Source organism: Typopeltis vanoorti, chromosome 2 (assembly GCF_054136105.1).
Source record: "Typopeltis vanoorti isolate ZY-2024b chromosome 2, IOZ_Tvanoo_1.0, whole genome shotgun sequence".
NCBI lineage: Eukaryota > Metazoa > Arthropoda > Arachnida > Uropygi > Thelyphonidae > Typopeltis > Typopeltis vanoorti.
The window spans coordinates 6,847,169-6,863,350 of NC_143550.1; the positions used below are offsets into that span (position 1 = coordinate 6,847,169).

Consider the following 16,182-nt stretch of genomic DNA (forward strand, 5'->3'; position numbering starts at 1 on the left):
ATTTAAGCCATCCCTGGTACAAAAACGCACTAGAATCAGACTATATAACGTCTTGTCAAAACCAACTCTACTATACGGAAGCGAAACATGGACCATGAAAAGGAAAGATGAAAAACGAATTCAAACAGCATAAATGAAGTTCCTCAGAAAAACAGCTGGATATACCAAGTGGGACCACAAAACAAATGAAGAAATCTTACAATCCCTAAAAATCAAACCAATTAATTACTACATAAGACAGTATAAACAAAAATGGCTAGAACATTTAAATCGAATGGACAACAGAAGACTACCAAAAATATTATACAGATACAAAATAAGTGGAAAAAGAAGAATCGGAAGACCAAGAAATAGATGGCATGAGACCGGAACAGGCCACATGGCCTATATTCCATGTTAGGAAGAAGAAGATTATGTTATAAGAAATAGAAGAAACTTGATTAGGCTAGGGATCGTGGTGTTTTAATAGATTGAAGTTGAAGTTCAAAGACCATATAGCAAAGATTACAGAAACAACTCAGAATAATTGCAATGTTAAAACAAACCTTGATGTGTAAAGATAAGGAAGTCATTTTGCTTCTTTACAAGACCTTGCTTGGGTGCACAGGTTTAGTCTATTGGTTTCCACCTTGATTCTGATACATTGGAGAGAGAGTGCAATGGAGTTTGTTAAAAATGATATCAGAATTGTGGAATACTGGATAAAACAGACTAAGAAATATATAGTCTGCAGATATTAGCTAACAGGAGAAAGAGGGGTGATATGATTGAGATTTACAAACTTCTGAAATGGTTATTTTCAGAAGTTTGTAAATTTTTCATTTTATCGAGGATGAGGAAAGGACAAGAGGACGTCCTTGGGAGTTGAGAATGAATGCCATCAAGCAGTGAGAGTGATAGCTACAGTTTTCTCTTATAGAGTTGTACCTGATTGGAAGGGATGAATACTGAATGTTGTATGTGTAAGTAGTGAATGACTTCAAGAACAGGTATGACTGCTGGTATAGATAATACACTGTTTGGAATGAAGTTAATGGACACCATAGTCTGAGGAACAAACAGCCATGGCTTACACCTTAATAAGATGTAAGACCTCCTTTCTCTGAGATGACTGCAGCAGTTCTTTGGAGCATATTTTCCACATGTGCATGATGGTGATCAATGGGAATTTTGGACTGTTCTTCCTGTAGGTATGTAATGAGGCCCTGGACTGTTGTGGGGCAGACATCCCTTGACCTCACCTGATGGTTCCATTCATCCCACAGATGTTCATTCGGGTTGAGATTAGGGCTCTGTCAATTGTGGTGATGTTCATACACCATGCAATTACAGCAGTAGCTTTATGACACAGTCTTGCTGAAAGAGACAATAGTCATTTCTGTAGAAACACTACAAAGTAGGAACCATTGCATTGACCAAAAGGTTCAAATACCTCTCGGAGTTCAATGTTTGTCACACCAACAAACAGAGATCCAAATCTAAATCAGGAAAAACAAGACCATAACATCACACCGCCACCTCCAAATTTGATAGTTGGGTTTTTGCACTCCGGTAAGAGATGTTTACTGAGCATCCACCACCCCCACATCCATCCATCTGCTCGGTAAAGGGTGTAGCGTGATACATCACTCCATAACACTGTTTCCACATTCCACTGTACATTCTCTTTACACCACTGAAGATGACGCTGCATATTGGTTTGAGAAATATGAAGCTTGAATATTGCAATCCTATCATTGTAACCCATGTTGTGAGTCTTGGTTCGGAATGTTTTTGTACAGATTTATGCTGCTGCCCAGCCTAGTCAATGTCTGAAACTCTGCACTCAGTGTGTCAGCCAGTTTTTACATATTATCCTTCGTAGCACCCTACAGTCATGTTCAGTGAGTGCTGTGACTTGTTCATTACAGGTAGCACTTGCAGTTCACTCTCTGCTCTTCCATATCAGTATGGTTGTTGACCTTGGATGGCCCACTTTGTCAACACTTGGCCAAATTCATATCACAACACGTCTTTCAAACTCCGTCAGTTCCCTTCACTCAGACATTTCACCCAGACAGAGTTTCACTGACTTGGGAGCATCATATTCCTTCAATTTATAATACTGGCTATAAGCACATGACTTGTTACTTGGCATAATGCACCTTACCCATGTGGTGTCCATTGATTTCTTTCCAAACAGTGTATGTGACCTCCTTTCGATAAGTCCCTGACTCCCTTAAGGGTTTCTCTTAATAATAATAATTTCTGATTGAAAATGATAGTTTTGGTATTGCTGTAAACTATAAATAATAAATTAATCTATTGAAATTGATCCTTGCATTGTGAACTATTAGAAGTTTACAAAATAATCATTTTATAAAATGAAAGCAATTTTCCATTAATTTACAGAATATTAGTGGAACAGTAGCTTCTTTAATAAGCATCCTAGCAATAGCAGGTAAGTTCCCTTGAATTTGATGCTAAAAGTTTCTCAAATTAGTATTATTTAACTTAAATTTCAGTAGTAATATATTGGATGAGTTATATTTTTAAACTGAAGCTTGTAGAAACTGCAAATTTATTATTGTAATTTTGTTATCTATAATTATATGAAAGTCGAATGTCAAATTCAAACCATTTGGCAGATCACATTCCTTGTTCTTGATGTTATTTTCATTGCAAATATCATCTTCATTTTTTCTTGCCTTTTAAGCGTTCAGATACATCATATTTAAGTATCTTACATATCAGTAGAGTTATCTTGTAAAGTGACCTTTTGAAAATAGGATAATTTTCCACCAAATACTTGGCGGAAAATTGCCAAGTACCCCTGAAGACCTTTCGCGTACCACACTTTGAGAAACAGTGGACTAAGCCGATTATAATGTTTTTCCTTTTCTTTTGCAGCACTGCAGTTCCAGTCATACAAATATAACAAATTATCCTATTTTCAAGAGGTCACTTTACAAGATAACTCTACTGATATGTAAGATACTTAAATATGATGTATCTGAACGCTTAAAAGGCAAGAACAATTAGAGACAACTGGGATAAAAACAGCACTAACTAATTTCAACTCAACTGTTGAAATTTGGTTCGCACGATCTTTTGTTAATACCGCACCAATCATATGCACTTCTTCATAGCTGCTCTTCGTATCTCAAGTCTTGTAAATTACTGGTAATTTTTGCTTGAAATAATGGGAAAGAAGATGAAGCTATTTGGGTAGATGACTTTAACGATGCACACAAGGAAACTGTTCTCGATGCCTAGAGTAGCGATTGCAAGCAGGAGCTTCTTGGTTAAGTTACGCCATTTGCAGTTTTTTTTTCTGAAAACTTTAGTTTCCGAAACTCGATTTTTTAGCTTTAATTTTGGGAAAAAAGTGAGAGTTATATTCGAGTACATATGGTAATTTTTTTAGCTTTCAAATTCTTAAGTATGAATCATTGGTTAAAGATTGGATTTTATAAAACCCACAGAAGAGAGCAATGTAGTAAATGCAAGTAGCTGTAAGCAACAAGAAAACGTTGATATTGCATCTGGATCAAATGAAATTGATAAGGGTGTGTTGTCTGACATCTCTAGAGAACCAACTAGGAAGAAGATGAAAAATCTTCGTTAAGTATCATATGAATTACTTGAAATGTGGGTTTTCATGGATGGGAAATGAAGAGGAACCTATTCCAAATTTTGTTCTATTAAAAATAAATCATATTTTTTGTTTACATGAATTTATAAATTCAAATAAAATAGACATTTACAATGAAATATACTTTATTTTATTATTTGATGAGGGGGTACTTGGTAATAATGAAAATTTAAGAAGTGGTACACGGATATCTGAAGTTTGAGAAACACTGGCTGAGTCTCTAGCATGCTGGCTGTGACTTCATTACAATAGAAGAATTGGCCATTTAATCAGTAGCCCTAGTGAGTTCTCTCCATTTTTGTGCAGTTTCTTTCTTGTTATCTTGCTTTAACTGTTGTATAAATCCCATACATTTATATACATACTTTGGGAAAATTCAAAGAAAAGGGCAAAAACTAATAATAATGATTAAAAAAAAAGTGGTAAAAAAATACATAAAATTAGCAAAAATTAAAAAAGGGAAATTTTAAAAAAAATTCATAGCCCACTCCTAATATACTGTAGGATTGCAACAACTTTCTGTAGATTAGTCTCATGTTAAAAAAAAAAAAAACACTTAGTAAACATGAACTAGCATCATTTTTAATACAATGTGCATTTATATATACAAACATACATACATTTGTTATGAAAGTTTGTGCAAAAAATAGAAATAGTCATGATAATATCATCAAACTAATACAGAACATGGAAATGTATGCTCTGAGTAAGATAACAATGTGCATCTCACTAAAAGAAAAATGTATGATAGTTTTAAAAAAAAGGTTCCTGATGATATTACCAAGCACAGAAGCATAAAATAAAATAACTATCTCTGTAACTTAAACAGCAGAATATTGAATATTCGCTAAGTCTAGCATTAATATTATACTACAGTTACCTCTGCTTATAGTAGATGCTACTATAACACACTACTGAAAAGTCTTGCTGTTCACTATAACAAATTGTTCTTGTGAATTTGATATAATGAGAGTCAACTGTACTTAAGAGACATGCATTCATCTTTTTATTAGTACATTTATTAAATTCCTTCTACAGACTTTCACGAACATCTTCTGCATAAAGACCAGATTTTTGCTATTAGAACTGAACGTTCATCTACCACTTAGACATTCACAAAAATCCTTGCACTCAACAGCAGACATGGATGGATATTTGTGAATGATAAATGAATTTCATTTGAAGTAGCTTGACAAAGTTTCATGTTTAGTCACTATAGCTGGTTTTCTAGATTATCTAACTCTTAACCCATCCATTTATGGCACAAATGTATAAATTTATGGCCATTTGTGGGTAGGATTTAAAAATGATAATAATAAAATGACATTTAATAATAATAAACAAAAAGAGCACCTTTTCAAATTTTTGCATTTCATTCATTGTAGATAAGAATCTGTTCATACTTTAACCATAGCTTCTCTTTAGTTTAAAATTATCATGGTGAGAACTTTGCTTACGTACAATACTTGTTCTCTTATAACTATATTCCAATATGTAATCATTAAGTATTGACTTTTTATTAGAATTATCTACTCTGCTCATCAAAAATTTGAGTGCATTTTTGCAGTTCAAGTATCCCTTGCTTAACACAGATTTGATTATTGCGGCAATCCCTTGATATACGTGGCAATAGTTTTGATTAACGCGCCTTTAAATTTACCACACAAAATCATGCTCACGCCACGAGGCTGCTAGCCTTGTGGTCATCCAAATTCTCTTAATGATTTGTGTGGGAATGTGAAAGTTTTATTTTTCCCACCAAATACAATATCATTGTTACAACCTATGGACATGGAAGTCATTACAACTTTCAAAGCCTATTTTCTTAAAAAGACATTCTCAAAGGCAGTTGAAACAACAATGGATGAAAATCATGAAAATCATGCCACGAGGCTGAGTGCCAGCCAGTTACTTCGCTGCTAGCATTAAGAGTGGGTGCATTACAAACTCCAGTTGTTCTGTTGTACATATTTACAAATTACGTTCTTCATAAATTTTACAGCCCATTGATCATGTCGAAGAATAAGAGCAATCCCACAACCAGGTCATTAAGTGAAAAAAAAAGAAGAGGAAGGTACCTTAGATACCAAACTTGATATAATTAAAAGATTTAAACATGGTGAAAGTAAAAGTAAGATCGGATGCGAATTTGGTTTTAACGAGTCTACAACACGGACTATTTTATCCAAAGCTGATGAGCATTGTGAGCAAGGTAAAATGGCATCTACATCTGCAAGTATGCAATGCACACGTATCTGGAGTGCTATAATGGTTGAAATGGAAGATCTGTTGATTATTTGGCTGGAAGACTGCAATCAAAAGAGAATTCCAATTAGTGCCTATAATATCACGGCCAAAGCTCTAAGCCTGTTTTCAAGAAACTAAAAAAATCTTTCAAAAAACTTAAAGAGACTATATATAAAGAAGACAATTCAAAATTTGCAGATAGCAAAGGCCGGCTTGAAAATTTTTAGGGCTGGAATAAAGAATGTGAAAATAGCAGGTGAAGCTGCAGGTGTTGATGAAGATGCTGCATCCACATTTCCTGCTGAGCTGCAGAAAATTATCGAAGAAAATGATTTCGATTACCACCAAATTTTCAATGTAGATGAAACTGGACTCTATTGGGAAAAAAATGCCATCTAGAACTTTTATATCAAAAAAAAGAAGCAGCGCAGCCTGGCTATAAAGTATCAAAAGATCGCTTATCTGTTATGCTTGGAGGGAATGCTAATGGAGATTTTAAATTGAAGCCACTGCTTGTCTATCGAACTCAGAACCCAAGGGCTTTAAAAGGATGTAACAGGAACTCTTTACCTGTAATTTGGCGGGTGAATCAGAAGACTTGGGTTAACCAAAGTCTATTCGAAGATTGGTTTAAGTCTTATTTTTGCCCGGCAATTGAAACTTATTGCAAGAGAGATAGCTTTCAAAGCTCTTTTGCTTTTAGACAACGCACCTGGTCATCCAAATTCTCTTAATGATCTGTGTGAGAATGTGAAAGTTTTATTTTTCCCACCAAGTACAACATCATTGCTACAACCCATGGACATAGGCGTCGTTGCAACTTTCGAAAATTGCAAGTTGCAACTTGCAATTTTCTTAAAAAGACATTCTCAAAGGCAGTAGAAACAACAACAGGAGAAAACGCGATTATGCTCCACGAATTTTGGAAAAAATTTAGCATTAAACATGCAATTCAGAACATTTATGACTTGTGGAAGCAAGTGTCTTCTAGTTGCGTGAAAGCTGTTTGGAAAAACCTTCTGCCAGAATGCCCTAATGACTTAGGTTGTTTTCAAAATCCTGTGAACAACGTGGTCAAAGAATCATTGCAATTGGTGAAGACCTCGGTTTTGATGGTGTTGATGCAGAAGATGTTATTGGATTCAAATTCAAAAGATTTCAGTGACAGTGATCTTCTTGAAATTGAAAAACGCACATATGAAGACAACGAACAAATGGAATGTGAAGATAAGGTTCCAAAGCAAATAACAGTCAAAGAACTGGGTGGAATATTTCACAGTTTAGAATTGCTTAAGCAGCAAGTAAATGATATGGATCCAGATGTTAAACGAAGAATGCTTGTTTGCCAAGGTCTGGAGAGTCATTTTGCTTGTTATTGTAGAATTTATGGCGATAAGAAAAAAACTAAAACTGTTCAAACGAATCTTTATAACTTCTTTTTTTCTTTTTTTTTTTTTGATTAAAAAAAAATTACAGTAACTAATGTAGGTACAAGTATTTATTAAACATTTACTTTGCATTCATTTTTTATCTTTCCTAAAAGAGTACCATATAAAACGAACTATTAGTACAGTAATCGATCAGGGACGAATTGTACTTTTTGCCATTGATTATTAGATTTGATTAACGCAATTTCGATATATGTGATGACATCGAGGGATTAATTAGCCACGTTAATCGAGGGATACCTGTACAGCTTTCTAGTGACTTTTTATACTTGCACTGCTGAAATTTATTCTTGAATGTAGTCCTTGTTGATTTTTCAGTGCAATTCTGTTGTTGTATAGTTAATGGGATAACTTTTTAAACTAATTATTTGCATTCCCGTAATATGCCTAACTTCCAGTTTTCTGTCATCTACACCATTTTTATAATATTTATTTTACTCTTTTTTTCAGAAGCATGTCTTAGTGCAGCATTCATGACAAATGTTCTCTGTTTGGAAAGACCTGGATTTGAATTCCATTTAAGTCACAAATATCCTTTATAAGAGTTTTTGTAATTGTAAGTGAGAAAACAGTCCCTTTTATTTAAGATTATGGTATTGTTATTGAAGGTGAGTTGGCCGGTGTACTAAGAGATCACGGGAAAATCATCTATGACCTCTTAAAAGACTAGAAAAGACTCCTCCCCTCCCCCTCGCTCTGGGTGCCTTGTCTCTCTCAATAATGATATGCTGGAAGCCGCTATTGCAAGAAATGCAATGCAACTGTTGAAGATTTAGCAAAAGATCTTAATTCATCATCATCGACCATCCATAGCCATTTGCAAGAACTTGGAATAGTGTCTGAGCTTGTCAAGTTGGTTTCATGAACTTGTCGTTAAACTTGTGCTCCCGAGTTTTATCGCAATTGCAAGTATCTCTTGTGTGCAAAACAACCAGTAAACGGAATACAGAGGGTACCAAGGAGCCAGCTACTTCTACACAACTCGTAAGTACCCATAGTACTTCATATTATTTATTATTCAATCAAAAAAACAGCTACGTGAAAGCGCCCAATATGCCAACCATGCGAAATAAAGATGGTGCCAGCAACGAAAGATTACTTCGAGTCCCATCAGCATAGTGCAGCCGATAGCCAACAAACTGAAAAACAATATGAAGTGCTGCAATTACGAAACCGAAATTACCGAAAGGAAAAAAAGGATATCGTGCGACTTCTGCCGCAACTGGCTACATACTTCCTGCGTGAAAGTAGAGGCTTCAGTGCTCAAGTTACTTATCGAACTGAACCAGCCTTTTTTCTGTTCGATATGCCTCCCCTCCGTTAAACAGCTGCTAAACATAGGCAAACGAGCCGAAGATCTCGAACAACACCTCAGTAACATGATCAATACTTTCTCGTCCAAAATCTGAAAGTTGGAAACAAAGCTCGAGATATTCGATGATCAGCGGCCGATCACAAGTGCATCTGTACCTGCTAACGAACTCCGTGATTTAATCGTATCAATGGTACACTCGTCGCTTGAGGCCGAAAACAGGAGACTCGATGCCGTTATTTTGAACTTCCCGGAGGTAAACGGTAAATCTCTAAATGAAGAAGTTAGCAAACTAGCAGACGAATGCAACTTCGATCCTGGAAACATCATCAAATGTTATTGATTTGGTCCCGTAAACAGAAGAAAGGACGGAACGAACTACCCACGTCTCGTCAAAGTGATCTGTGATACACCGACAAACACTTCCAAATTAATACCGCCGATAAAATAGCAAGCTATAGGACAGTAGCCCCCAATCGCGTGTACGTGCTCGACCTGACTTAACCTTTCAACAAAGGGAACAAAGACGCTAACTGATCAAACAGCTAGAAGAAAAACGCCAGAATGGAGACAACAACTGGACCATAGACCCTAAACAAACCAAACTAGTGCAAAAACCACGTGATGCCACTAGCAGCCACCAAGGAGACCAGTATGCAGGTACTGCATAGGACACATGCAAGACCCCAGCGGTCAAAGCCATTCCCCACAGACCCTTGCATATCCACTACACCAACATCCATGGGCTCAACTCCAACCTTAATAGTGTTCACTATCATCTGCAGTCAACCAAACCCCACCTACTCTTCTTAACAGAAACACAAATTTCACCTTCCCCCCCTGCACCATCCATCTCAACCATCCAAACTATTCACTATTTAATTCCTTTCGACCCAAGGGTGGTGTGTGTGCATATATCTGCTCTGACATACCCTGCCAGAGAGCACCTAACCTTGAATCGCCCAACTTTGACCTTCTTTGGCTAAAAATATCTCTCCCCCACTCAGTCATATTCAGCTGCTGTCTCTATCGCTCTCCCAATGCCACCAACCACTCCGAGCTCTTTAACTTCCTCTCCTCCAAAGTTGATTTCCTCCAGTCCCACTATCCTAATAGTAAAATCATCCTCCTAGGTGATTTTGATGTCATAACACCAACTGGCTTTCCTCTTCCAGTTGTACAGATCTTGCAGGCAGAGATGCCGAAATCTTTGCCATCACCAATGACCTTACACAAATTGTTCACAAGCCGACCAGATAACCCAAATCACTCCCTAAATACCCTAGACCTCTTCCTTACAAACAATCCTTCCAAATATACAGTGAATGCACTGAGCCCCCTGGGTAATTCTGACCACAACCTAGTGCTCATCTCCTGCCCAATGCAACAACGCTCGCACAGTCACACCTGCACAAGGGTAGTCTGGCATTACAACAGTGCTAAACGGGACAGCCTCCGAGATTACTATACTTCATTCCCATGGTTGGACTACTGTTTGCAGTCTTCCAATCCTAACATATGCACCAAACACATCACCAAAATAATCCTCACTGGCATGATAACATACATTCCCCACACCACTCTGAACTGCCGTCCCCTATCCAAACACTGGTTCTCCAAAAAATGTGCCAACGCTGTGCAAACGAAAAATCAGGCATACCACAACTGGTTCAAATTAAGAACACCAACCTCCTTCAGTACCTATACTGAAGCTCGAAACACATGCAAAAAAAGTATCAATGATTCCTAAACAGAATTTGAACGGGCAAAAAGCAGGAAGCTTGCAGCCTGTCCTAGCGGCAGCCTTGCCTTTTGGTCTCTCGCCAAAGCAATTGGTTGCAACTTTTGACCTACACTACCCCCCCCCCTCGCTATCATACCCCAAATGGCTCAATTACAACATCACCCACAAAAAAAAGCTAATCTCCTGGCTTCACACTTTGCCTCCAATGCACGCATAACCTACAATGGCAAATGTCCCCCAGTCATTCCAACTGCCCAACACACAATGCCCCCCTGTATCCTTTTGCCAGAAAGAGATCATAAGCCTGTTGTCAAAATTAGACACAAAAAATGCCCCTGGCCCTGATGGCATTCCTCCAATTGTCCTGAAAGTCTTGCAGCAGAACTGACTCCTATCCTATGCCATCTATACACACTCTCCTACTCCACCGGTATATATCCCAAAGCTTGGAAATTGGTCTATATTCAACCCATTCCCAAAAGGGTGACAAATCGCTGCCATCTAACTACCACCCTATCTCACTCACCTTAATCCTATCTAAAGTGAGATGGAGAAAACCATTAATTCTCAACTCCTACTCTACCTTGAAGGCACCCAGCTATTAAACGACCACCAGTATGGATTCCATCGATGCCGATCAAAAGGTGACCTGCTGTCATATATCACCCATCTCTGGACATATGCCATGGAAAAATTTGGCAAATCCCAAGTAGTCGCACTTGATATCTCTAAAGCCTTTGACCGGGTCTGGCATAAAGGCTTATTAAGCAAACTCCCATCATTTGGACTGTCTCAGGACTTCTGCAGATGATTGCCAACTTCCTGTCTGGACGCACACTATGTGTGATGGTAGATGGCTCCCTATCCTCCCACTATCCAACAAATGCCGGGGGTCCCACAAGGTTCAGTTCTCTCACCGACCCTCTTCCTTCTTTACATCAATGACCTACTTCAGTTGACCTCCAACTCAGTACACAGTTTTGCAGATGACAGCACATTACACTCCTCCCTTACATTTGATAAACCTCACCCTCTACAACTCACTTCAACCCACAGAACATCAACCACAACTTCCCTTAAATCAGACCTCCAAAACATCCTCTGATGGGGTTCAGATAACCTCGTCAACTTCAATGCTAGTAAAACCCAGTTCTGTCTTATTTCACGCAAAAAAAGAACCTTTTTCTCCTAGTATTATTTTCGATAACACTCAAATTTCCAGACAAGATGAAATCTCTCTTCTCAGAATTACTATGTCATCAGGCCTCTCCTGGCATAAACACATCACAACCATTGCATCCTCAACTTCCAAAAACTAGGCTTTCTATTTCACTCAAGATGCTACTTAATTTCAAAACAACTGTTAATCCTATACAATATCGCAAATCTGCCCAGCTATCGAATACTGTTCTCACATTTGCAGTGGGGTTCCTAAAAGCTTCCTCAAAATGCTCGACTCAATACAGAGGAGAGCAATTAGACTGATAATTGATCCATCTCTTACTAACTCACTCCCCCACTCTCAAATAGACGCTTAGTCTCTGCCATTTGTATATTCTACAAATATTTTCATGGAAAATGCTCATCTGAAACAACATCAATAATTCCCCCACTCTCTACTAAACCCATTGGAACACGTGCAGCCACCTCCCAACACCCCTTCACAGTACACCTCGAAACCCACAGAACAAGTTTCTTTTCCTCCTCCTTCATACCTGCTACTGCTGTACTGTGGAACAATCATCCCACTGATGTATTTCCCAAGGAATACCATATACAGGCTTTTAAATCTAATGTTAGCAAGTTCCTCCTCTCCCATCCCGCTACCCATATATGGTACTAAAGTACTATAGGTTGAACAGCCAACCTTTCGTATATGGGCCCAACATAAAAAAAAAAAGAAAAAAAAACTGACGAACAACGATCAAAGAGAGCTTGTCGACATCTGCACTGCTCTTCATTCTTCAAGAGATTCAGTCTCCATTTTTGAGTCATGTAGTCACCGGTGATGAATAGTGGATACTTTATAAGCACTAAAGACAGTAGATTCATTCAGAGGAACAGGCTAAACCTTTTATACTCGCACCAAACCAAAACCTTCACCATCAGAAGGTTTTGTTAAGCTTTTGGTAGGACAGGGCTGGTATTATACACTTTGACCTCTTGCCACAAAACCAAACAATTACAGCTAAAGTATACTGTGAACAACTCGATTGAATGAAAAAAACTGAAAGAAAAGAGGTGTTCTCTGGTCATTCGAAAGGATATTGTTTTTCACCATGATAACACATTCCCTCATAGTGCAAGTATCACCTGTACCAGGATAGAGGAACTCGGTATTCTCCATATTCTCCTAATCTTACACCTTCAGATTGCCACTTATTTAAAAGTTAGCAAAATTTTATTAATGAAAAACAATACGATACATTAGAGGCACTGAAATTGAGCATTTGCGACTTCTTTACTCAAGACCTCCTGAATTCTATAGAAATGCCATTATGAAGCTTTCACGATGTTGGAAGAGCATTATTGATTCAAATGGAGACTATCATCATCATCAAATTCCTGCCATGTACCCTCAAGGGATGTACAGGATATGACAGTACTACATGAAAAAATTACATCATTACTAACTTCCTATCTCCAATTTTCCTCCAAATCAGTCTGTTACTTGTCAAGACTCCAACATTATCAGATCTTATATTTCTATCGTCTAAGGCACTTTGTACCGTATCAATCCACCTAAATCTTGATCTTCCTCTGGGTCATTTTCCTGCCAATCTGGCAGAGAACACTTGTTTTGCTAATCTTTCCTCTCCCATTCTATTTAAGTGACCATACCACCTGAGATTAGCTCTGCTAACGCATTCCTGGATGCTGACAATGTCAAGTTCTTTCCTAATATCCTCATTTTTAATATGATATTGCCATTGATGCCATCTGTTCACGCCTCTAATCTTTCTCAGGACTCTCATATCTGCGGTGTCTAGTCTTTGATCAAGTGTTTTATTTCTGACCCAACTCTCAGATCCATAAGTTAAAACTGGTTTGAACACTGTCTTGTATACAGCTAATTTAGTGTTCCGACTAATTTCTCTCTTATTCCATATGAATTTATTCAATTGACTTCCCACGATACCAGCTTTGCTGATTCTGTTGTCTATTTCTATATTTAATTTACCATCTTCAGTAAAAATCGTGCCTAAGTAGCTGAAATGTTTTACTTGTTCCACAGGTTCTCCATTCACAACACAGTTGACATTTTCAATGATTCTGCCTATTTTCATTGTTTTTGTCTTTTTATTGCTGACCTTCATACCATATCTATTACAACAGTTATTCAATTTAGTCAGAGAATCTTGAAGACTTGTAGCGGATTTATTTAGAAGTATAACATCATCCGCATAAAGCAAAGAGCTGACATTAACATCTCCAATTTTGATATCAGGTTTAATACCACTTTCCTTCATAATGTGATCCATATAGATAATGAATAACAGAGGGGATAATGTACATCCTTGTCTCACACCAGATTTAACATTAAACCATCTTCCTGTACTTCCTTCAATTCTAACTGCTGACTTACAACTCAAATAAAGACTAAGTATTGCTTGATATAATGCCCCATTGACACCATATAACTGCAGTGTATTGAATAGCTTCTCTCTTGGCACCTTGTCATATGCCTTTTCCAAATCGACAAAACTTAAATACAGATCTTTGTTATATTCCCATGCTTTCTCGACTATTTGTCGTAAAGTGAAGATCTGGTCCTGACAGCCTCTATTTGGCCTGAATCCAGCTTGTTCTTCACCAAGCTTTTCTTCCACAATTCTTCTCAACCGTTTCTCAAGTATACTTGCATAGATCTTGCCAGGAACACTCAGTAGGGAAATACCTCTGTAATTCTCACATTCAGTTTTATTTCCATTTTTATATATGGGTTCTATGAGAGCTCTACTCCAATCATCGGGAATTCGTCCCTCTGTCCAGGCTTTCTGAACTATGCAGTGCACCCACTGTAAGACTTTTATACCACCATACTTCAGCATTTCTGGTCGAATATCATCTACTCCTGCTGCCTTTCCACATTTCAAGCCTATGATGGCTTTTTCTACTTCAAATATGGATATGTATTCCTGACTGCATGCCTGGTCAGTGTTTTTTATCACTGTGCTGTCATCACTGCTTGTTTCATTTAGCAGTTTTTCAAAGTAATTACTCCATACTTCAAGGATATCTTTTTCTCCTGTTTTCATGTCACCTTTATCATCTCTAACTCCTTTTACAGCACTCTTTCCTCCATTCTTAAGCTTCTTCAACAACCTCCAGAATATTTTGCCACCTTCTTGATATTTATTTTCTATATTCTTGCCAAAGTCCTCCCATGACTTTTGTTTAGCTAGTTTTACACAGTGTTTAGCTTTCTTACATTTGTCTCTGTATTCTGTAAGAGTAAAAGCTGACTTATTTGCCAGGAACTTTTGATATGCTTTCTTCTTTTTCTTCACTGCCTCTTTAACTTCCTGTGTCCACCAAGGAGTTCTGATTTTTTTATCCTTGCACCCAACCTCACCACATGCCTCTCTGGCAGAATCAATCAATGTTTTCTTCAGAGTTTGCCACTGAATCTCCAAGGTTTGATTCCTGTTCTCAAACTCTTTCATTTTCTTTTCAATAATCTTTCTGTATTTTAGTCTACAGTTCACATCTGAGAGCTGCTCAACTTTTATTCGCTTTAAAACTTTCTTGCATGTTATTCTTTTCAATATGAAATTCAATTTTATCCTGCTCAAGACTAAATAGTGATCACTTCCAATTTCAAATCCTCTGTACACTCTGGTGTCCTGCACCAGGGAGAAAACATCACTATCAACAATAGCATAGTCAATGAGACTTTTCTTATTCCTAGCCTCTTCTCTCCATGTGAATTTGTGCACATTTTTATGTTGGAACATGGTGTTAGTAATAACCAGTCCATGTCCTGAGCAGAAATGCAACAGATATTTGCCATTATTATTAGTTTTACTCTTTTCTCCAAATTTTCCCAAAATATTTTTGTATGTCTCACAATCATTTCCTGCTCTGCTATTTAGATCCCCAACAAGGACCAACTTTTCCTTTTTCATTGTGTCAGTTACTTTTTCTAAAGTGTTAAAAAATTCCTCCACTTCTACCATAGTAGAACCTTCTGTGGGACCATAGGCACAAATAAGTCTCATTGTCCAGTTCCCCATTCTCATATTTGCCCACATTACTCTACTTGAGACTGACTGCCATTCAAGAAGATTAGCCTCGTATTTTGTGTTGAATACTATGGCTACTCCTTCTTTTCCATGATTGTCATTGCCTGAATATAACATTTTGTATTTATTGCTCAGAAAGATCTCACCAGTTTTGGTCTTTTTTGTTTCAGTCACCCCTATTATGTCGATCTGGTACTTATCTAATTCTTCAGCTAGCTCCATTTCTTTGCCATTCAGGCTTCTTACGTTGATAGTACCGATCTTTAACTCTGGTGATGTTGAGTTGGGGTTTGTTTTCAGATTTGTTCCAGTAGCTGACTTTTCGCTGTTCGCCCTGGTTCCCTGGCAAAAACAACGGGGGCCTTGTTTAACCGGGCGACACCTCAGCCGGCATGAAATTTTGTCATGTTGTACCATCATTTTTTATTTTGGTTTAACCAATAAGAATACAATTTGGTCGGCTAAATCCCAAATTGCCAGCCCATCCTCGTTCGTTCAGTATTAAAGTAGATACCCAACAGGGTGCACCACGAGAAGGTGAGGATTGGACA

At 37.6% G+C, this 16,182-nt stretch overlaps 1 protein-coding gene across 4 annotated transcripts in view; it reads left to right on the forward strand.

Moving 5' to 3' along the window:
* The window catches only part of Ent2 (Equilibrative nucleoside transporter 2), a 419,356-nt gene that overhangs the window by 280,966 nt on the left and 122,208 nt on the right, over nucleotides 1-16,182 (forward strand). For all 4 annotated transcript variants that reach the window (XM_090410153.1, XM_090410162.1, XM_090410178.1 and 1 more), the window contains one exon: nucleotides 2,392-2,440. In XM_090410153.1, coding sequence (XP_090266279.1) covers nucleotides 2,392-2,440 — 49 coding nt within the window. The remainder of the gene's footprint in view (nucleotides 1-2,391; nucleotides 2,441-16,182) is intronic.